Source organism: Convolutriloba macropyga, chromosome 15 (assembly GCF_964194025.1).
Source record: "Convolutriloba macropyga chromosome 15, txConMacr16.3, whole genome shotgun sequence".
Lineage (NCBI taxonomy): Eukaryota > Metazoa > Xenacoelomorpha > Acoela > Convolutidae > Convolutriloba > Convolutriloba macropyga.
In genome coordinates, this window is record NC_134482.1 from 907,397 (window position 1) to 930,477 (window position 23,081).

Consider the following 23,081-nt stretch of genomic DNA (forward strand, 5'->3'; position numbering starts at 1 on the left):
CAGGGTGAAAAAGTCAGAGTTCTTGGCAAACCTGATCGACTGTAGAGCCATTAACTTGGATCTGATTGGTTGTCCAAAATTTGACGCCAGAGGCAACAACCCAAAGAATGTAAAAACCATTACCCAAGCAGGATAGCTGGCAAACTCTTGAATCATTGTGTTTGCCGAAAAGTTAATTTCGTCTCTAATTGGTTGAAAGAACAAGCTAACGATGAACAACAAAGCAGCTTCAACTTTTGGAAACAGCATCAGATTACGAGTCAGAATACATCGAAGTTGGAAACACTGATATCCCCAAATTTAGCTATCTCAACTTGGATAACAACATCGGGTCAAGTTCTGACATCAGTGATTAAATACGAGAAATTGGTTTCAAAAACCAGACATTGCAGCACAAGCAGGAAATTGTTTTATCTCAAGAAGAGTTAGTAAACTTTGCAACATTTCTGCCCATACTTGATCAATTCATATTCGTCCATCAGACTAGAGGAAGCTATCGTGGAGCACAGCCAACAACTTGTAACTGACAGCAGCAGCTGCAATACGACTATCAGTGCTAACAACAATATAATCAACAACAACCAATTCAACAGCAACAGCAGCACCATCAACAACACTCAGTTCCACAGCAACAGCAGCACAATCAACATCAGCAGCAGCAACAACAGCAGCAACAATTGCAACCAGAATTCTCGTCTAAAGAAACTCAGTCCACCCAAGCTAATTCTGTTTCCAAAACAACCAATTGACAAATCATGGAACCATGTAGCTCCTCCTTGCCATCAGCTCTAATCTCATTTATTTCAACAGAAAAAATTCAAAGCTAAATTTATTACGAAAAAACTAACCTATTACCTTCAAAATTTATCTGTCGTCTAGTAGAAACAGAAGCAGATCTGAGGACCTGTTCGTTACCGAAATTTTTATGAAGAAAAGTAAAATTTTTGTAAATTATTATAAACTTTTATAAAAATTGAAATGGATCAAGATAATGCAATTGACGAAATTGACTCTTCACACGTTGCTAAAGATTATTTACACGATTAATGAGCGCGAAAGAAGTACGTGGAAATTCTGTATTAACATTAACGTACCCCGGTCAGAGGTTGTGTTCTTTGTTCAAATATTTGTATTCTTTTCACTGATGACACTTTGTATAATCAAACTCGCTTTCTCTTCCTCTACTTGTGAGGAGACATCAGTATGAATATCTATTCTGTCAAACCTAGTAGGCTACAGTTTACCCAACCCCAGATTATGAACAAAATTTTTTCAACAAAAAATAGGGTTTTCATGGCTTTGGTGGGACCCTCTGGCTCTGGAAAAACAAAAATGATATTCAATATGTTACTTCGGGGAACTTTTCAAACACGCTTTTCAAAAATTTTATTTTGCTATAAAGACTTCCAACCTCAGTTTCCCCTTTTGAGGAAAAAATTGTCAGTTCAGTTCTTACGTTTTCAAAATTTTGACTTTCTCATGAACTTAGAAGACTGTCTGCTTATCTTTGATGACTCATGCGAGGAATTTTACAGCAACAAAACGTTTGTAAAGCTGGCAACTGCTGGTAGAGATAAAAACATAGCTACAATTAATGTAAAACACAATATTTTCCAGCAAAATAGATGGTCGCGAACAATTGACCTGAACACCACTCTTATCATTTTGTTCAAGTCCATTCGTGATGTTCAACAAGTTGATTACTTAGGAAGACAATTGAACCGTGCAAAATGTTTTCGTCATTGCTATCAGTTGTCCACAAAAGAAGCTTTTGGTCACTTTCTAATAGACCTGAATCCCAAAACATCAGAAAGTTTAAGATTTCGTTCTAGTTTTACCGGCCCGGGAATATTTAACATACCAGCTCCACAATCCGATGAAATAGCCTTGAGCAATGAACGAGACAAAAGTTTATATGCTAAAACGTTTGAATCAGTTATCAAAGACACAATTGAGGAAAACATTGAGATCCAAACGTAATAATAGAGTATTGGTTTTAATAGCTGAATGTTTATATAATATAGTTAAGAGTGCAGTACCTGTTAGGATTGAAAAAAATCAAAAGGTATGAAAAAATTTCAAAAATTGTCCACTACTGTAGAAAGGAGGGAAAGGAGGGGGGCTGTATTTCTCTCAAAGCTTGGTTTCAAATTAGTGCAACAAGTTATTTACTTCTGTTACAATTACCTTACAAATTAGAAAATGTCAACAAACAGTACAGCAGAAGAGTTTATTCTGATTCCAGAAAAATGCTATGTGAATGAAACAAAAAGATGAGTCGTATTTAGAGAGAAACTCGAATGATCCAAATGTTAGACACCAGAATCATCAGCTGTCATTTCTGAAGCGCTAACAAACACAAAATCAGAATTCGGACAAAGTTGACATCGACTCAGAGAGCGAACCTGAGCAGTCAGCAGAACAATCTATTGAAACTACTCCAGATAAAAAGCAGAACTCGGGACAGTACAAAAAAGAACTCTTTGGTCTATCATTTCTCGAAGCCCATAAACTAGATAGGGTTCTCAAATGTACTGGAAATTGCTAAAAATTCCGATGAAATTACAATTGATGCAATCAGCGGCAACTTTGTTTTGACATCGCTTGGTGACACAGGTTTGAAGGAAAAAACATTTCTGAACAACATTCAACAACCAACAAAGAGAATAGATAAAAACTTGACTCCCTATGAGAACATTTTGAATGCTATTGACATTGAAGAGGAGATGGTAATTAATAAATACGCAAAAGCTGTGGACAGGCAAAAACTTGAGACAACTCAATTGAAGTCAGAAAGGAAACAATCTTCAACATCCACACGAAATGAAACAACAAAAATATCACTTGAAAATGAGTCCCAATTTAAGATCCAGGACGACGATGAAAAGGATGAATTCAACAACGCCAAAGAAAATCTCTTCACCCCACCAAATACCAGAGGAATCAAGCATTGGTTTACGTTCAAATAAAACGTCGAGAGTTGCAACGCCTGACGAAAGATTGAAAAAATTATAGAGAAAGGGTCTGGCAGCCTACGGTAGTGTAAAAAATCTTCAGAAAGCGTCAAAACTTCCAGATAAGACGATTCAAAAAATCTTACACACACAAAACGCGTATACCAAAAAAAACTTATCGTAAAAAGTTTGATCAATTTAAGGTCAAAGTATTTGATCTGAATGAGATTTGGTCTCTGGATCTTGCCCACGTTGACAAAATCGCAAAAAACAACGCGGATGTAAGTTATTTACTGGTTGCTGTCAATTGCTTATCTCAATATTTGCGTGTACAACCAATGAAGTCAATGTATGCTACAACATGTGAGGAAGCATTTAAAAAAATTATGAAAGTGAAGCAACCAAAGAAAGTCTGGGCTGATCAAGGGACAGAATTCAAAGGCTCGTTCGAAAATTTATCTGAGAAAAAAGGAACAGAAGTATACACAAATCACAGCGAAAAAAAAATGGCAAAATATCATATCACTGAAAAACATAATCTATAGATACCTCGAGGACAACTCCTATATAAGCTACAAGATTTTGTGAACACAATTAATGGCCGCACTAACAGGGTTACCAAAATGGCTCCTAACAAGATAACGAAAAAAGATGGCCTTATTTTGGCTCCCTTACAACAGATGCATCATCATGCAGGAAAAAACAACCTAAATAAAGTATTGGAGATTTTGTGAGGATTTTAAAAGCAGATAAAACGTTTCGAAAAGGATATAAGCGAACATTTACAGACGAGTTGTTTGAAATAAAAGTAATTCCAACTAAAAACCCGCCAACTTCAAGTTTATTAGACAAAAACGCTGAACCTACTCTCGGAAAATTTTACGAAGCTGAGTTGAACAAGGCTGTCGTGCAGAGTTAATACGACATCGAAACATAGTTCTAGCTTTCATACGATCCTGATAACGAGCCAAAGAGATTTTTGAGAAGGCGAGTTCACCCGTTATCTTGTCACATCTGCTTCTATGAGCGTTTTCACAGACAACACTCTTGCCTGTTTCGAAAACTTCTTTAGCGAAGAAATATTTCTTGATGGTGACTGGCGCGTAGCACTGAGTGAACTAATTTTGCGTATATTTATAATTTTGTTGACACAGAGGTAAGAGTGTATAGACAAAAAAGAAAAACCAGAAAACCGAACAAACAGTAAATTTACTGTTTATAAAGTTTATCCTGGTGAAAGAGCAAGTGTTTTGAAAGGAGCCTATGAAAATGTCGAAGAATTGATTCAACAGCTCTATAATCAATTGAAGCTGGAAATGAAAGCAAAAGTTAACAAATTAACTGGGCATTTTAACTTAACATTCAAAAACTAAGAATAAGGAAAAACGTCCCCACGCCGCAAATTCCGAGTTTGCTCGGTTTTAAAGGATCTCAAGACGGAAGGCTAGGTTTCCACATTGGCTTCAAGTCAAAGCCTTATCTGCAGTTGTTGAATAATGTTAATAAACATGACTCAGATTACCCCTTTGACCTCTCGGCTGGATTTGAATTCATGTATATTTACCTCGATATTATCGATTACCAATACGATGGACACTCAAAAGCTACTTTTTTGAGGATCATTGACACAAAAAGACGATTGAAAAACGGTTACATTTGCATTGTTGAGCGCAGTCACAGCATAGTTTTCAGTAATTTGGATTAAACAAGCTATTGACAAAAAGTATACAGTGTATTGCAGTTCAATTCCGTAGTGAAACGGCTAACTCAGTCCCGTTTGCAGGGACCGGAAAAGTTATTCTGACCTTACGCTTTAAAAAATTCTACCCATAGTTTTTGAATGGATGCATACTAAGCGCAGCAAGCTGTATCACCTTATTTTTGGGACATTATAGACAACGAGGAAGTGGTTTATGTGCCCTTGCCGCTGGAATTGGGCAAGCAGCCCTACTTATTGCACGGAAATTTGTGCTACCTGCTGGCTGGTAAACGTATTGGAAAAGAGTTATAACTTCAGGCTGCTCCCGAGCTAATTGAGGTAGCTCTCAAGCTCAAAACTCCCAAAAAAGCGCTCAAAAGCACCGTCACTAAATCTCTACGGAAACAGGTTGGAGGTTCAATGGAAGCCTACCGCACAAGAAGGCGAAAATCAGTTCAAAAGAGAATCAAAAACCAAATGCGAGAAGAAAAAAGCGCGGGTTTCAAAAGTAAGCAGACAAAAAAAAACAGTTCCCCTACAAAAGTTCCGGCGTCAAACATTTCACTGAAAAACCCAGTCACGCGCAGTCGCTCTGATTTTTCCTCAAATGTAAACAATGATTACCAACCTGTTACCCTTCGATGCAACACACACAACTCTAGATGTTTTCGAGAAACCACCACTTCTGGTTACTTTCAAGAATGCTTTCACACAGAAAATTGGACCACCTTTCTCACCCGACGGTCCGGTCTTAGAATTTCAGGTTATATGTGATCGCAACAATTTTATTGACCTTCAAAAAATTGTTTTGGAGATCAAATGTAAAATTACCCAAGCCAATGATGCTGACCCACGTGCAGGAACTGAAGCCGCCAATTGAGATACCCCTTATTTTGTAAACAATACCCTTCACTCCCTCTTCTCTGAATGTACTGTTACGGCTAGTTGTATTAAATTTTCTAAAACAAATGGTAATTATGCACACAAGGGTTTCATTGAAACCGAATTTTCTCATGGAGACAGTGCTAAAAACACTTGGTCGGTCTGTCAAGGATATTATTACGAAGTCGAACCTCAGCAAGTTAACGGCGCCGATACCCGTGCTACAGATGTTGGTGAGCGTAAGGCACTGGTTGCTCAATCAGTTGATACCACTTTCATTGGTAAGCCGGCCTGTGACATTTTGACTTGTGATGAACAGCTTCTGAGTGGTGTAACTCTACGATTTTTTTTCCGAAGAAGCTCGAATGAGTTTTAATCTATAGCGGAGGCGGCAGCAAAAAATTATAAAGTTAAAATAGTACAAGCCAATTTATACGTTAGAAAAATGAACATTACAGATTATGTTCTGGGAGCACTTGAAAAACAACTAATGAAGACACCTGCTGTGTATGATTTCACAGAAGTTCCACCTCGAACGTTTCTGGCTACGACATGTGTTCAAAAATGGCGCCAATAAGATGTATTTTTGAAGGAACCAGTACGTCGGATAAAAATTACAATGATAACTAATCAAGCTTAGCTAGCTACAAACCGAACAAATCCCTTTCGTTACAGAGCCTTCAATTTGTCAGAAGTCACTATATACCGTAGCGGTTTACCTATTGTAGGCATTCCTATTTCAACAACATAACGTAAACAAATTTACTAACTAACTGTTCAATATACGTCGACCTCACATTTTCCCGAGCATTAGCTGAAAATGTAGAAATTCTTCTTTTAGGTGAGAGCAACTCAACGATTTATATCACTTCAGACCATAAAGTAACAAAAAATGCTACCCAAGACTATGCTTCCTTATAACTTACCCAGGACATGAATAGTTTTGAAATTTTTACATTCGTACAAAAATGCAATCATCTCATGCATAAATTTACGGGCGTGTTTGCAGCTGACAACTTCCCTAAACTCAAACCAGAGATTTTTATTATTGTTAAAGCATCCGAATCGTCAGAGTCAGGAACACTTTGGCTTCTACTATGCAGACGAAGAAACAAAGGACGCTTTGCAGACCCTCTGGGATACCCTATCGAAAACTATCAAGAAGTTTTTGAACGAGTGTGTCAAATGTATTCACAAATTAATTAAGTATTCAAATCACAACCTATTCAACCGATTGACTGTGTTCTTTGTGGTCTCTATTGTATTTACATAGCTCATGTTTTGTTCAGTTTTAAAGTTTCACCATTGATTTTTACAAATGAAAATGACTTAATGCGATTTAGTGAACACATGTTGTAATTCATTTTTTAAAAATCCACCATTCTTTTCCAAAGTTACAGAGGTTAAAGTTAAAACATTAGAGGAAAAGTTCAATCAAATTATAACTACTATCCATTGAAAATTTGAATATATAATCCTCGGTCTTGAAATCAAATTCACCATAACCACTTTGCATTATGTTTAGAATTCAACATGAAACTACACCATGAGGAGAGCAAAAAAGATCATTTGTTATACGATTGATAGTAGCAAAGGGTAACAAGTTAGTTTGAGTTTGTTGAGTCCGTTTGTAGTGTGATTGAACACAAAATTGGGTTAATCTCTTTCTTGAACGCTGACCTGGTGTTTCTAGGTTGTAATACTTATTGTATAAAACCACTGATGTCAAATTTTTCACTTTTGGTACCAGAGCAACATAATCTTTCAAAATTGAAATGAGTTCCTTGAAGCACGTGAACACACACGGTGCTCCAAAGAATTTTGACGATATTGACTTTCGTTGCTCAGTAGAAAGTTTTTCAATTTCAACTAAATCATGATACTGAGAAGGGATGCCGGTGTTGATTTCATTCATAAATTTGCATGTGTCTTCTGTTGAGTGTTTTGCTTAGGCATAATTGCTTTCGTCGTCTGTTGAAGAGAAAACCAATTCGGGTAATGTATAACAAATGTAAAACTTGAAAAACTTTCTAAATTTTTCAAAAAAGTCTGGAGACTGTTCACACATAGCTTCAACCATGTTGTAGTAAATGCAACGCAATCGATGATTTCTCAATCACGATATCAGTTCAAGTTACAATTTTCAGTGGTTGACAAATTTTCTTTCTCTTCGTCTGACTTAACAGCTCTCTTTTTCATTTCAGTACATGCTTTTAGCTCGTTCTCATCTGGTTCTTTGAATTTCAGAGGAAACTGATGATTTTCAGGGTTTTTCGACAACAATCGCTTAGTTTTTTTCCAATTTTGCTGCTAACTGTTGAAATTCTGATAAACACAATGATATTTGTTGACTAAAACTCATATCACCAACTTCATTGCGCTTGTACAATGTCAGGAACACGTATGTACCGGTATTATCATAGGTCTTTACTTATGCTGTAACAGTTCGGTTTTCGCTCTCACAAATCGACAAAGAATAGTCAGAATACGCACAATCTTTTTCATTCGCTTATGTCATAACCTATATATTACAACTTGTTTCTGTTGCCTAATTTTAGAAAATGAATCAATTTCTTTACAATACTCAATACCTACTTCACATATGATCTTAGACAAACTCATAAAATAATCAGCACATGTACACACTCCTTAAGCACACACACACACATTCACACACACACACAAACATACAATCTTATTTCGAATACATGTACTAGACACCGCACCGAGTAGTTGTTCATTCTTTTAGCAAAAGGCTAGTTTAAGCGAATATTGTGCAATTTACAATTTCAAATTTGTTCAAATTCGAAAATCATTTTGCTATTTTAGACCAAAATGGTTTTCTCGGTTATGATTCTCCAAAAGTCTGGCTTTTTCCACCATAGATATTTATTTCTTGAAAAGTATCAACGCCGATGTGTAGCCACTGAATAAAATTGAGAAAACAGTCAGTGGGTGGATGTCAAAAAGATAATGCTCCCCAAATACGTCTACGATCACTTGCTTCTCTTTCTATCAGAAACCAGATCATCAGTTGGAATTCTTTCACACGTTGACCTAATTCCTGGACTTGAATAGGAATTTATTTTAGACCCCTGTATTCTCGACAGTGCATTTTTGAAATCCATCTATGAAATGGATTGTTCAACGGTCCTTTTTTAGGATAATCAAGAAAATACAATTCGTGATTTACTTCAATGAGATTCTATCTATGGTATAAAAAAAAACAAGAAAAACGAGATGATTTTTTACAAAAAGCAATATCAAGTTCTTGTGAGAAAAGTTTAATTGAAGACTCTCAAGGAACTATGGACCTAGTTAGTCCAACGTCAACGTCTCTTTTCAAAAAATGTACGAAATAAACTCCTCAATTCAAACGTTTACCAAGCATGGCAGCCATTGCTGACAGTAGCGAGAACAGTAACATAGATATTACAATGCAACGTCAATCACCACTAATCGAAGAAACACCACCAATTACATATGCTCCCACAAAAAAGAACAAATTGAAAGGGAGTGATAGAGTTCTATTCTACGAAGATTATGCAGGCAAAAAACGAAAACTCTAATCAAAACTAAGATTACAATTTGGATGAAAATTGTTTGTGTGTCTGTGTGTTGTAAAAATTTATTATATGCATGAACATAAAAACAATTTCAATTAATTTTTTTGGTTCCTCTACAATTATATTAACGCAATCGAGACTTTTAGGTTTTTCAAATTAATGAATTGAACAAGAAACTGATTAATGATTTCAGCGACAATCAGCGTTCTAAAAGTATTGTAGGTGCGTTGAGCTGAAATATTCGCAAATCAATAGATTGTTTTTTATGAAAGACACGCATAAATTATGTTATTTGGTAAAAGAAAAATCTTGGTCAGTAAATGAGACAGATAGTTAGAAACAAACCACTCTGCCATCTTTGGAGTTCGATGGCAGCGGCAAGACAATTTTGAGAACCACTAAGCCTCTCCATCTGATCGCCCTGCCAACTGCCGTTCGAATTCCCCATCTGTCCACCCACTGTGTTGCTACATCCCTCCGTCTTTAACATGCACCAACACCTGTTGCAATCCAGCGGGATGGACTTCCTTCTGATGACGAGGACATCTGAAATGTATTACAGTTTCACATTTTCTATTGGTTTGACTTATTAAGGTTATGTCTTGTACTAAAACATTATAGTTATAATCATAGCTAAAATTTTCCGTGATTAACAAATAAGTAATCATTGCCTTGAAGCAAAAACAGAATCGCGAAGCGCTTATGTCATGCTGCGAAAACTACAATTAAACATAAACAATTATAAACTCCTACAGACATAATAATATTAATAAAAAGCGTGTTCATGGTTTGCATTTACTAGGATAGGTATAAAAGCTTGCGAAGGTGAAACAATAACCAAGTATCTAAGACTATTATAACTTTTCAGGTTTAGGGAAACTAATAAATTCAAGAGAAACTGTAAACGAAATTAGGAACTCCTAGTCATTTATTCCGCGAGCAAAATCCTACACAAAAATGTTAACCACAAACAGAGCTCCTGGACAAATTGTAATAATAAAAAGATATCAACCAGTTAATCACAAAAACTCTGAATTTCTCAGCAACTAGTTGGTCTTTTTTTCTCTCACTTAGATAAAAATGACTCTTCCTTGTCCTCATTGCAATCGAGAATTCTCCGACAAAAGAAGTCTGAGAATACACTTATATCTAATTCACAAAATAGAGCCGGAGCGCCCAACTCTAATCTGTAATCAATGCAATATCAGAAGTCAAGCCTACTCGGACTTACTGGTCACTGCGGCAGCCGCCACGGTGGGGAAGGGGTGGATAGTGTATGCATATACTGCAATCACTGCTTCATGAACAAGAAAAATTTCGTCCAACACATGAAAAACAGGCACGGACTACCTGTATGTGCTACAAATGCAACAACACAATCTCCAAGCCAAGCTGGACCATCACGAGCTCGGATGTTATAGAAGGATCCCCCAAGACAAGGGGACATTTTGTCAAAACCTGTACAATCAGCCTTCAACGGCAGTGTTGAAGTTTACAATATCAAGCCAACAATGGAAATTGACCTGCTGACTTACCTAAATTCAGTGAACGCGGAGATAGACGAGATTGTACAAATCAAAACAAACCATGGAGCCCATAACGTTCAACTGACAGCAGATTTGAAGCTCTTGAATCCACGAGTTGACCAAAGAAGATGAACACACAACAATTTTTGCGAAAACTGATATGAAAACGTTCTACTATGATGGTTTATCCGAAGATGAATTTTTCACGATGGTTCAGCAAATGATTTGTGTCCTTAACTGCTTTTCATCGAAAAAACAGTCGGTGGTTGGATTTTAAAAAGATATTGCTCCCCAAATACGTCTACGATCACTTGCTTCTCTTTCTATCAGAAACCAGATCATCAGTTGGAATTCTTTCACACGTTGACCTAATTCCTGGACTTGAATAGGAATTTATTTTAGACCCCTGTATTCTCGACAGTGCAACTTTGAAATCCATCTATGAAATGGATTGTTCAACGGTCCCTTTTTACGATAATCAAGAAGATACAAATCGTGTTTTACATCAATTAGATTCTATCTATGGTATAAAAAACCAAGAAAAACGAGATGATTTTTTACAACAAGCAGTATCAAGTTCTTGTGAGAAAAATTCAATTGAAGACTCTCAAGGAACTATGAACCTACTTAGTCCAACGTCACCGTCTCTTTTCGAAAACTGTACGAAAAAAAGTCCTCAATTCAAACATTTACCAAGCATGGCAGCCATTGTTGACAGTAGTGAGAACAGTAGTATAGATGTTACAATGCAATGTCAATCACCGCTAATCGAAGAAACACCACCAATTACATATGCTCCCACAGAAAACAATTTGAAACGGAGTGATAGAGTTCTATTCTACGAAGATTATGCAGGCAAAAAACGAAAACTCTAATCAAAACTAAGATTACAATTTGGATGGGAATTGTTTGAGTGTCTGTGTGTTGTATAAAATTATTAAATGCAAGAACATACAAATAATTTTAATTAATTTTTTTGGTTCAGCTACTATTCTATTAACGCTATCGAGACTTTTAGTTTTTTCAAATTAAAGTATTGAATAACAAACTGATCAACGATTTCAGCTACCTTCAGAGTTCAAAAAGTATTGTAGGTGAGTTGAGCTGAAATATTTGCAAATCAAAAGTCTTTTTTTATAAAAGACACGCATAAATTATATTATTTGTTAAGAGGAAAATATTGGTCAGTAAATGAGACAGATAGTTGGAAACAAACAAGAAATAGTCAGGATCGGCCGCAGGTCGAAGCAAGATGACCCCATCTACCACATCGGAGGCATCGTGCAGAATCGGCACTCTGCATTTGAAGTACCTCCACCAGCTTCGCAGTTTGCCATCCTTGGAATTCGATGGCAGCGGCAAGACGATTTTGAGAAGCAATAAGCCTCTCAATCTGATCGCCCTGCCAACTGCCGTTCGAATTCCCAATCTGTCCACCCACTGTGTTGCTGCATCCCTCCGTCTTTAGTATGCACCAACACCTGTTGCAATCCAGCGGGATGGACTTCCTTCAGATGACGAGGACATCTGAAATGTATTACAATTTCCTATTTTCTATTGGTTTAACTTATTAAGGTTATGTCTTGTACTAAAACATTATAGTTATAATCATAGCTAAAATTATTCGTGAGTAACAAATAAGTAACCATTGCCTTGAAACAAAAACAGAATCGCAAAGCGCTTATGTCATGCTGTGAAAACTACAACTAAACAAAAACAATTATAGACTCCTACAGACATAATAATATTAATAAAAAGCGTGTTCATGGTTTGCATTTACTAGGATAGGTATAAAAGCTTGCATAGGTGAAACAATAACCAAGTATCTAAGACTATTATAACTTTTCAGGTTTAGGGAAACTAATAAATTCAAGAGAAACTGTAAACGAAATTAGGAACTTCTAGTCATTTATTCCGCGAGCAAAAATCCTACACAAAAATGTTAACCACAAACAGAGCTCCAGGAAAAATTGTAATAATAAAAAGATATTAACCAGTTAATCACAAAAACTCTGGATCTCTCAGCAACTACTTGGTCTTTTTTCTCAAGTAGAACACAGAAACCAAAAAACCCTGAAAAAATGACTCTTCCTTGTCCTCATTGCGATCGAGAATTCTCCGAAAAAAGAAGTCTGAGAAGACACTTATAACTAATTCACAAAATGGAGCCGAAGCTCCCAACTCTAATCTGTAATCAATGCACTTTCAGAAGTCAAGCCTACTCGGACTTACTGGTAACTGCGCAGCCGCCACGGAGGGGAACGGGTTGAGAGTGTATGCATATACTGCAATCACTGCTTCATGATCAAGGAAAATTTCTTCCAACACATGAAAAACAGGCACGGACTACCTGTATGGGCTACAAATGCAACAACACAATCTGAATCTCCAAGCGAAGCTGGACCAACACGAGCTCGGATGTTATAGAAGGAACCTCTAAGACAAGGAGACAGTTTGTCAAAACTTGTAGAATCAGCCTTCAACGGCGGTGTTGAAGTTTACAATATCAAGCCAACAATGGAAATTGACCTGCTGACTTACCTAAATTCAGTGAACGCGGAGATAGACGAGATTGTACAAAACAAAACAAACCATGGAGCCCATAAAGTTCAACTGACAGCAGAGTTGAAATTCTTGAATCGAAGAGTTGACAAAGAAGATGAACACACAACAATTTTTGCGAAAACTGATATGAAAACTGTCTACTATGATGGTTTATCCGAAGATGAATTTTTCACGATGGTTCAGCAAATGATTTGTGTTCTCAACTGCTTTTTATCGAATGGCAGTGGATGGGTTCTGGGGAAAATAAGCAACCTGGAACTAAAAATTGTGAAGTTCAATCCTACCCGTGGCTCCTCATATCTAGCGCTGCCATCAGAACTGGTTAACAACAGACATCTGCTCAACATAAACAACTCGAACTGTTTCCTCTACTGCTACACTGCAGCATACCACATGAAGTAGGGCCCCCGCATAGAATCAACCTCATGGCGCCTGATCACAAGTCCAGCTCTGTACAGCAGTACAAACAGGACTGCTCATCATGCTCAAAACGAGTATGAGATGCAAATAGCTATTGATAAAATTGACTCATTTAAGACGTTTGAACATGTAAATGGGAACGTTTTCGATATCAATAAAAACAGCTATTGCCTATCAGAGTATCCAAGAAAAGATACAATCTGGTCCTTGATGTACTTCTGATTTCTGGCCAGCGATATCACTATGTTTTGATAAAAAATCTAGAAAAATTGATAGCAAACATAAGAGGTATAACAATTGATATCCGTTTGGCTGCTTGTAAGAACTGCTTTCACCTTTGTAGCAGCCCAGAATTATCGAAAAAACATCAAAATCTGTATTTTGATTACTACGCAGCGTTTATTGCCATGCCTGCCAAGAAGGAACTAACCCTCAAAAAGCCTAGAGCAAAAATGTTTTCACCAATTGTAGTGTACTATGACATTGAATCTATCCTGGAAAAATTTCACAACTTATCAAATGACCCAGACACAAAATTCATTCCAGGTTAATAGAAAAGCATACGCCAAGCGGGTACTGCTTCGCTGTAGTTGAACACAATAACCCAAGACTTTACAGATACAGATTGCAACTGACTGTATGGTAGATTTTGTAGATCAAATGGAGAAACTGGCTCTTGATATTTATTACAGAAAACAACAGCACCGTGTTTTTTCCGAAACTATTCCGATAAACCAAACAAAAAATCGAACGCAAAAAGCTGTTGAATTTGTGAAAGAGATTCTGACGATAATGATATTAAACTTTTGGATTACTGTCATTTCAGTGGGAATTTCTGGGCCAGGCTCATGATCTTTGCAATGTCAACAGGAAAACTCAACATATCACTCCTGCTATTGATCATAATTTAAGTCATTACGATTTACACCATTTTTGCAATTCGTTACATAAATGCCATACCAAAAACAAATCTAAAGTTATACCAAACACTGATGAGACATATATAAGCCCAACGCTAAAAGTTTTCATTGAAGAACATTTAGACCGAACAAACAGGATCATTCAAGTGTATGGGGATCTGCAATTTTTGGACTCTTTCAGATTTATGAACACTTCGCTAGAAAAATTGGTCGAATCACTGCCAGGCGATAATTTCCAAATTTTAGATCAGCACTTGAAAAATATCAGTCCTGGAAATCAGGATTTTATCCGTACTCCTTCATAGACTCTTTTAACCCATTTATAGAATCGAAACATCCACCTCTGAACAATTGGGTAAATTCATTGTCAGGTGACAACAACATTCCGTCCATAACACAATCTGAATTAGAAAAAGCGCAACAATATTTTGGAAATTTTGATTGCTTCAATTTGGGTGAGTATCATGATCTATGCTTATCAGTAGACACATTGCAGCTAGCAGACGTGTTTGAAAAGAGTCGTACTTTTGCTTTCAAACATATGGGTTAGACTGCGCTCAATATTTTTCGGCACCAAATCTTGCCGGAGAAGCGTTCCTAAAAATTTGCGGACCCAACTCGAATTACCCACTAACAGAGACCACTTAGAATTTGTTGAAAATTTGATGCGAGGTGGTGTGGCTTCCGTGTTTGCAAAACGTCTTTTGAAAGCTAAAAATGAGTATCTTCCGAACACATTCAATCCATACAAAGAGCATAGTTTTGGCCTAATTATAGATGCTAACAACTTGTATGGAGGCATTATGAAGACGTTCAGACCCCCACTTGGAGGCTTTGAGAGTGATTCAGCAACGAATTTGTAAACAATTTTCGAAACTGTTGATGACAGTCACTGGGGTTTAATTGTGGTATGTGATCTTGAAAATCCAGAAGACCTACATGGCAATCACAAAGACTTTTCGTTGGCCCCAAAAAAAGAATTTGTCAAACCATATTGGTTGATTGAGTATCAATTCGAAATTTAAAACAGAGTCTTTACAACAATGAGCGTTATACACTTCATTTTATTACTCTGAACCTTTATGTTTCATTGGGCCTGAAAGTCGAAAGTTCATCGTTGTCTCAAATTTACCCAAAGCAAATGGTTTTTACCTTACATTGATCTGAACACAGGTATGTGCCAGCGTGCAGCTATTAAATTTGAAGAGAATTTTTTCAAGCTGATGTCAAACTGCGCTTATGGTAAATGTTGTGAGAAGTAAAAGAAACCATCAGTCAATTTCACTAGTTCGTACATAAAAAGAGTTGTGCAGGAGCACAGAAAAGTTCAACGTGAAAACAGTGAAAATTTTTTCGAATGAGTTGGTCACGGTGACAATGCGGAAGTACAAAATTGTCTGGAACAAACCAACAATAGTTGAGGCAACAATTTTGGACTTGTCGGAATGTTTATGTTTGACTTCCGTTACAGCACCATGGAAAAACATTTGGATTGTTCGTTATTATACTCAGACACAAATTCGCTGACCTATGAAATCCGAACACCTGATCTGTACAAGGATCTAAAGGAATCAAATGATTTGAATTAGAAGTTTGACTTCTCAAATTATGAGCGGGACAACAATTTGTTCGATGACAAAAAAAAAGATGGTTGTATTGAAATGCAAAGACGAGATGAAGGGACGACCGATACAAAGCTTCTGTGCTCTCAAATCAAAAATGTACTCCATCACAACTGAAGGTTAGTTATCACATTCTTTTTCTTTTGTAAGATAACATCTAATATATCCTAAGCAATGCATTGGTTATTGAAAAATGTTAAGTTTTTCATTATTTTGAGACAAAAAACTAAGTCATGAAGAAAAGCCAAAAACTTGAAAAACAAAACGTAATCATGATATTGCATAATTTTTGTTTTGTTTACAGATTAGCAGAAAATATCTGTTAAAAGAATCACTAAATACGCTCAGGCTCGACTCACCCAAAACGTGTTTAAATCAGTTTTGATGGGGGATCATGGCTTGATTAGGACGCTAAACTACAGAATCGGTTCGATTAATCACCAGCTTTATCCAATTGAGACAAACAAAATAGCACTGACCGCCTTTGTGACAAGCGGTATTACATTGACTCAATAATCTCACTACCCTAAGGTCATAAAGCAATTCGGGAGAACGCAATGTATCAAGAAACAGCACTGGATGATGATTAGGGTGTGACGGATATTGAAGAACAAAATGATTAAGGGTATCAAATTAACCCGAACTCTACATTTGAATTATCAGATGGAACAATTGTTCAGCAAGATGAATATTTTTTTTTTCACACCTCCTGATCCCGGTTTCTATCAACAGATCAGTGACACTGAATGTGAAATAGAGGGTGACTTGGTGAATTTTGATGAAGAAATTGCAACAAAAATTTGTAGCGATGACAGTGGGGAAAGAAACCCATTCACAATTCATGAAGCTATCGAAGAATCTGGATTAGAAAGCGATTTTGAACAACAAATAGAAATTAGTCGTCGTAAATCAAGAAAAGAAAGAATAATGAAATCAACAGAGCAGTCAACATCAATAGGAGAAGAAACACCAACTCAACAAATTTATAAACATAGTTGTAAACGACGACGCTTCTACTTAATCGAAAGTGGTTCAGATTGGTACTTGAAATGTATTAATGTTCATAATATTATAATTGATACTAGCTCTATTGTCGAATTTAAATGTTGCTTGTTTAATTTACAGTAGAAAATTGAAAAACTTCACAATCCAGATGTTCAGATTTGAAAAATATACAAACATTGGAAAAGTTAGGAGAATAAAGACAAAAAACTAGTTACCTTGCTTGCTGTCTTCAGTTTCTGCTGGTACCAAAAATTTGAGGGTTTCTGATAACCGAAAGTTTGTGAAAGGAAAATCGATGAAAAAGGTTTGTTTGATAGACAATTGTCTGTAAAAATCTAAATAAAAACTGTTTGAAAATTTTGTTCGAAGAAGTTTTTGTGTTACATAGATTATCGTTTTAAATATTAGAAATATGTGAGAAAATTGAAACAGTTGTTGATTTTTGCAATTGCAATTCTCATATAAACTTTAGAATAAGCTACTATCGTTTGAAATTTCATCAGTAGTGCTTTTTGCTTTGTTTCGACTTCAAGTCGTTGAAAAAATTACAGTTCTGAAAATAGTTGAAAATTTAACTGGAAAACAAATTATGAACAGATAAATTGTTTCGAGCTGGGTAGTCTGTTCAACGGATACATTTAGGAGTAATTAGGCTTTTAAACACCATAAAAATGTTGTGATTTTGTTGGAACAATAATAAGTTTTTAGCTCTCCTTAGAGGAGAAATCCCTTGAAAGAAGTAATAGTAGTGGTAAACTTTGTGACATTCAATTTAAACATTGTCTTTGCCTTCAAGCAGCTTAAAACCTCCTATCAATTTTGCAGCTTGCAAAACTTAGCTTTATCTCGCTTTTTTAAAACCTTCATACACAACAATTCCATTCTGGCACCATGGGCAGAGATCATTAAAAAGTTGGGTGGCTTGGAATAGTTGGCGTGCTTAATACGTTAGATACGAAACAGAAGAAAATTTTACAGTTTTCTAATTAAATGCCATCAAACATACAAAAGTGTTTGTGCTAGAAACAGACAAACTATTTTGTTCTTTATCTCAACGCCATTCTCAAACCAGCGTTGTTACGCGTTTCATAGTACACTGAATACCATTTTATCACACACACAGACAATCTTTGTTTGAAGTTTTCTCTCGCTGCTTTCAAGCATTCAAATGTGTACAATCCATTTTCTAATTAAAAGAACGTATTTCAGGCGAAATTGAGTGAACATTTTTTCAACTATAATTAGTACACAAATAAGAAGAGTAGAGGATTGAAATGACCCGAACGCAATTGCGAAGGAATGAGGGAAATATAAATTAAGTAGGGAGTTGAAACTTACAAAACCAAAACAAAACCAAATAACAAAAAGAAATGACCGTAAAAGTGTTGAGAATATTTAAAGGGAAATCCAGAAAGCATTCTCCGTGTGTTATTAACTTGAAGTATTCGAATACAATTTTTGCGGTAACAAAAAAGGTTTCATTTTTATACCGGAAAATCAGAAGAAGAATACAGTGACTTACAGGGCATGCAAGGGGGGTGACATTTGCAACGGGGGACTGCTCTAAACAAAACGCCAAAAAAACTACCAAAAATTCGAACAATTTTTCGTGTGCCCCCCGTTGCAAACACTGGGTTACACAAATGTCCCCCCCCCCCGTAGCGTTCCCTGTAAGACACTATATTACTGTTCATAGTAAAACACAAAAGCTTTTTTTGGTTTTTTCATAACCATTATAATGTAATTTTTGGGGGCGTAAGTTGACGTATCGTTGCTCTTGTATGAAACAACAATGAAATACCTATAAGGTTTAGATGAACCCCGACATTTGTTATTTGAAAACAACTTGTTTGGTGAAAAATAGTCATGAAATTTAAATTTTGAAAGATACTTTGCACAAGTTGGACTCCAAGTTTATCAATTAGATGTCCTTTTCGACAGGGTTGTTTTTAACATCATTGGATTAAATTTTGATTTTTAAGGTTTTTTCTAATTTTAGCCTGAAAAAAATATTCTTATCATTTTTCTGAGGCTCAAAACAATGCAGGAGTCGGAGGAGATTCTCCAAGTTTTTTATTATTGCATCGATAAGATAGAGAGGAATTTTCTCAATTATGTTTTATCTGCACAAAACATTTTAAGAACTATGTACATTCTGACCAAATTTCTTCAAGTTTTTTTTCCGCAAGGTTTTGACAATTTTGAACCATCCTGGAAGAGTTTTGCAAGATTAGAATCCGCTCATAAGTTCTGGTTCTGCTTTTTTTTTCTTTTTTTTCTAATTGATTGGTAACGATTTTTTTTCTGAGGGAATGTTAATAATGGAATGTTTGATAATGCCGTTAATCAGATCAGATTTCATGATAACAAAAAAATCACTGTGATTGGAGCATATTTTTTAACGAGTTTTCCGGAACTAAGAGGATTACCAGAAAATATTTCAAAAATCCAGGCTCAGCGTCTGAATTGATACAAAATACTCCAAAGCTTAACAAATTCTACAGAGCTTATCTGCAGATGAGTTCTGTGTAAGTTGAAGTTTAATCCTTATCTGTTATACATTATACTTCGTATTCTAGTTACACAAATAACTTCATTTATTTTGATTTAGCGTTTCAGAACGGCAGATTGTAACAGGAAAAAATACGCAAAGGGTATATAGCAGACAAATACGCCACTTCAGATCCGTATGTCAATCCGACTAAACAAAGGTATTTTTGCTCTGTTGCTAGACTTTCACTAAATGATTCAACAATCATTTGAAACTTCCTAATTTTAACAAAAATTACAAGTTTAACGATGTTTTCTGCTTCAAAAAGAAGAAAACCTATAAAAAGAAAACTTCAAAGGTTTGTTCAAATGGGGTAAAAAATGAACCTATTTTGCGAGGCGTCTAATTGATTAATTTGGAAGCCCAACTATGTAAAAAATATTTTAAAAATTTGAATTTTTAGAACTTTACACCAGATAGTAGCCAACAAAATACTATTGTAGGGCCATATGGTTATCTCAAAGAACAATGATCAACTAATAGGAATTTAAAGAAACACCAATAACACATGAGAGAAATTTGTTTCAGTTGAACATAAAATCAACGCTTAGCTATCACTTATATGTGAAAAAAAAACATAGTATGTGGAGTGTTGTTCATATTAAAACATAAAAGTTTTTTTTTGGTTTTTTCATAACCATTAAATAGTAATATTCGGGGCTTAATTTGATTTATCGCTGTTCTTGTATGAAATAGCGATGAACAACCCATATTAGGGGACCCCGACACTCGTTAGTTCAACTAGATTCCATCTACGACAGTGTCCGTATTAGAATCATTGGATTTTTATTTCATAGGCTTTATCTGATTTTAACTTGAAAAGACATTACCGTTTTCATTTTCCTTGGGCTTAAAAATTGCAGGAGTGGGATTAGATTCTCCAAGTACTTGAAAAACGCTTTGATGAGATCTGGGAGAGGAATCTGTTCAATTATGTTTAATCCGCACAAAACATTTTAAACATTATGTACATTCTAAATAAATTTCTTCGTGCTTTTTCCCGCACAATTGTTGCAGATTTTGAATCAACTTGTAAGAGTTTTGCATTGTTACAAATCGCTCATATTTTTGATTCTGCGTCTTTTTTTTCCAAGGGAAGCTTTTTAATTGATTGTTTGCAACTTTTTCTCTGAAGGAATGTTTTTAATGGAATGTGATACTGTCGTTAATCAGACCATATTTCGAGATATCTAAAAAGATTACTGTAATGGGAACATTTTTTTCCAATAAAATACCCAGAACTAAGAAGAATCGAACCAGGAACTATTTTAAGAATCCAGGTCCAGCGTCTGAAGAAATATAAAATAGTCCAAAACCAAGTGCTCTTGAGTAAATAATAAATGGTGTTAAAATAAGAATTTTTACTTTTATTCCCCATTTAATTCTTAAAGTTACTTTCAAATTACACTCTTTCCTTCATTATTAAGCGGAGAACTGGCTGTGTAAAAATCTTTTTTCACACTCTTTACAATCTTTCTCCGTTATTTTTGGGGAAAATCTTCGACCCATGTTCTCTAGAATTTGAAATACAAACCTATATATATCAAGAAGATGATTTGTGCCCTTAGTCTTATGGTTTCCCAATATTAATCCAATTAGGAGCGAGTTTTTTGTTCCAAACCAGTTCTAAGCTGTGATGAGTTGAAAAAGAGTACCAAAATGGCAAATAAGGTGATTCAGCTAATATATCTCCATATGGAAAAAGCAACGATCCAACAAAAAAAAACAAACATCCGAATGGTGTGTTACGACATGTTTACTTGATGCCCTTCTTTCTTGTTTACTTCAGTTTGAATACCAGCTAAAACAACTATTGTCTTAAACTTGTCGTTGTGTATGCTATGACTTGCTAAACTAGACAACAGCTGAAATAATTCAATAACTCAAATAATTTCGCTCTCAAACAAAAAAAAGGGTACTTACAAGTTAAGAACGATTGCCCACAGAACAGGTTGATGAGACTTTTACCTGATTTAGTTATATTCGGAAATACGCAATGGGCTGCGGTTAGAACCCAGTAGGGTGCGATGACACTTCCTCCACAAGACGACTTGTCTCCAGCCCAGATATAGACGAAGAAAGGTCGCTCTTTTGACATATATCCCCCAATAATACTCCTCTCTCCGCTATCTCGAAGATTTAAGTTGACAGGTTGGGTTGTAACTCTTAAACTTAATCTCAGCCCATATTTGTTCACGTTGCGATGCGCGCAGCAAAACAATGTTCATAGAATTCAAGGTAAATCACCTTTCACCCGTATTGGGTACTGTGGTTTTTCTTCTCGACAAAAAATTACCGATTTAACGAGAAGTTAACCCCAGTTTTAGTGGAGGATATTCAATGATACATCCTATTAGCTAATTATTATAGCGTTGAAATTACATATTTTTAGCGGTGAATTGTGGTGAATTTTTGTAAGTTCACCGCGCTTACTCTGGCGGTGAAATTACATAATTTCACCGCATTTCACCGCAAAATTATGTACGGAATTTGCAGTGAAAAAAAAACACTTTTCACCGCTTATCTCACATATTGTTTCGGTTTTTTTTCTCGACCCAGGATGGGATTCTACCTAAATTTACTCAACAAACCTAAAAATTAAATAAGTTAGATACAGAAGTAGGTGGAATAAATGTGAGTACCCCTATTTAATTTATTTCGATTTTATTCTCGAGTAGCTGAGTAGAAAACCGGCCTTTTAAAGTCGTTTTTGAAAACAGGGGCTGTATTTAATTACCATACTTAAATTTTTGTGTTTAAGTTCAACTTCACAGTTGATAGAAAAGTTTTGTTGAAAAGAAGAATAAAAATATTGGCTGAGTAAGCTAACTCGTACCACATAATTATGCGAAACAAAACCAAACGGAATAACTGCATTACTGTTGAAGCAGCAGAAATGCTCAGTTGAGCAGTAATGCTCTATGAAGCAGCAAAAAATGAACTGGTAAATATCAGAAGTATCCTTAACGTGCCAGCAGGTGTTATATTAGGACACCTAATAGTTCTATTACACAATGAAAATGAAAAAAAAGGCTTAGGCCGAAAAAACATCTGTTCACACTCTGATAATTAACATCAAAGTCGTCGCATTGTTAAGGAATCTGGAAAGCACGCCATTTGTTGAGTACGAAATTCTAAAACATAGCCGGCAGATTGCCGGAAAATAGCCGCGATAGACGCTTGTGGCCTTCCATGAATTGAAACAACTAAAGAAATAAGATAGACAGATCGACCAGCAGTCCTTTATAGACTTTTTGGGTTCGATTCCGTCTCTCAATTTTATGACACATACGGTCTATAATGAAAAAGCCCTAAAAGAGTTTTTTCAAAATTATCTCAAGAATCTAATACTCAAGAATTATGGCATATAA

General features: G+C 35.8%; 1 protein-coding gene across 1 annotated transcript in view; it reads right to left on the reverse strand.

Annotated features, from left to right (window-relative positions):
• The window catches only part of LOC142354541 (coagulation factor IX-like), a 42,665-nt gene extending 20,038 nt beyond the window's left edge, over positions 1 to 22,627 (reverse strand). Inside the window, exons 1-2 of the mRNA XM_075406858.1 lie at positions 22,547 to 22,627; positions 21,679 to 21,881 (exon numbers count right to left, since the gene is read on the reverse strand). Coding sequence (XP_075262973.1) covers positions 21,679 to 21,881; positions 22,547 to 22,587 — 244 coding nt within the window. The 5' untranslated portion in view covers positions 22,588 to 22,627. The remainder of the gene's footprint in view (positions 1 to 21,678; positions 21,882 to 22,546) is intronic.
• Between the last annotated feature and the right edge of the window lie 454 nt (positions 22,628 to 23,081).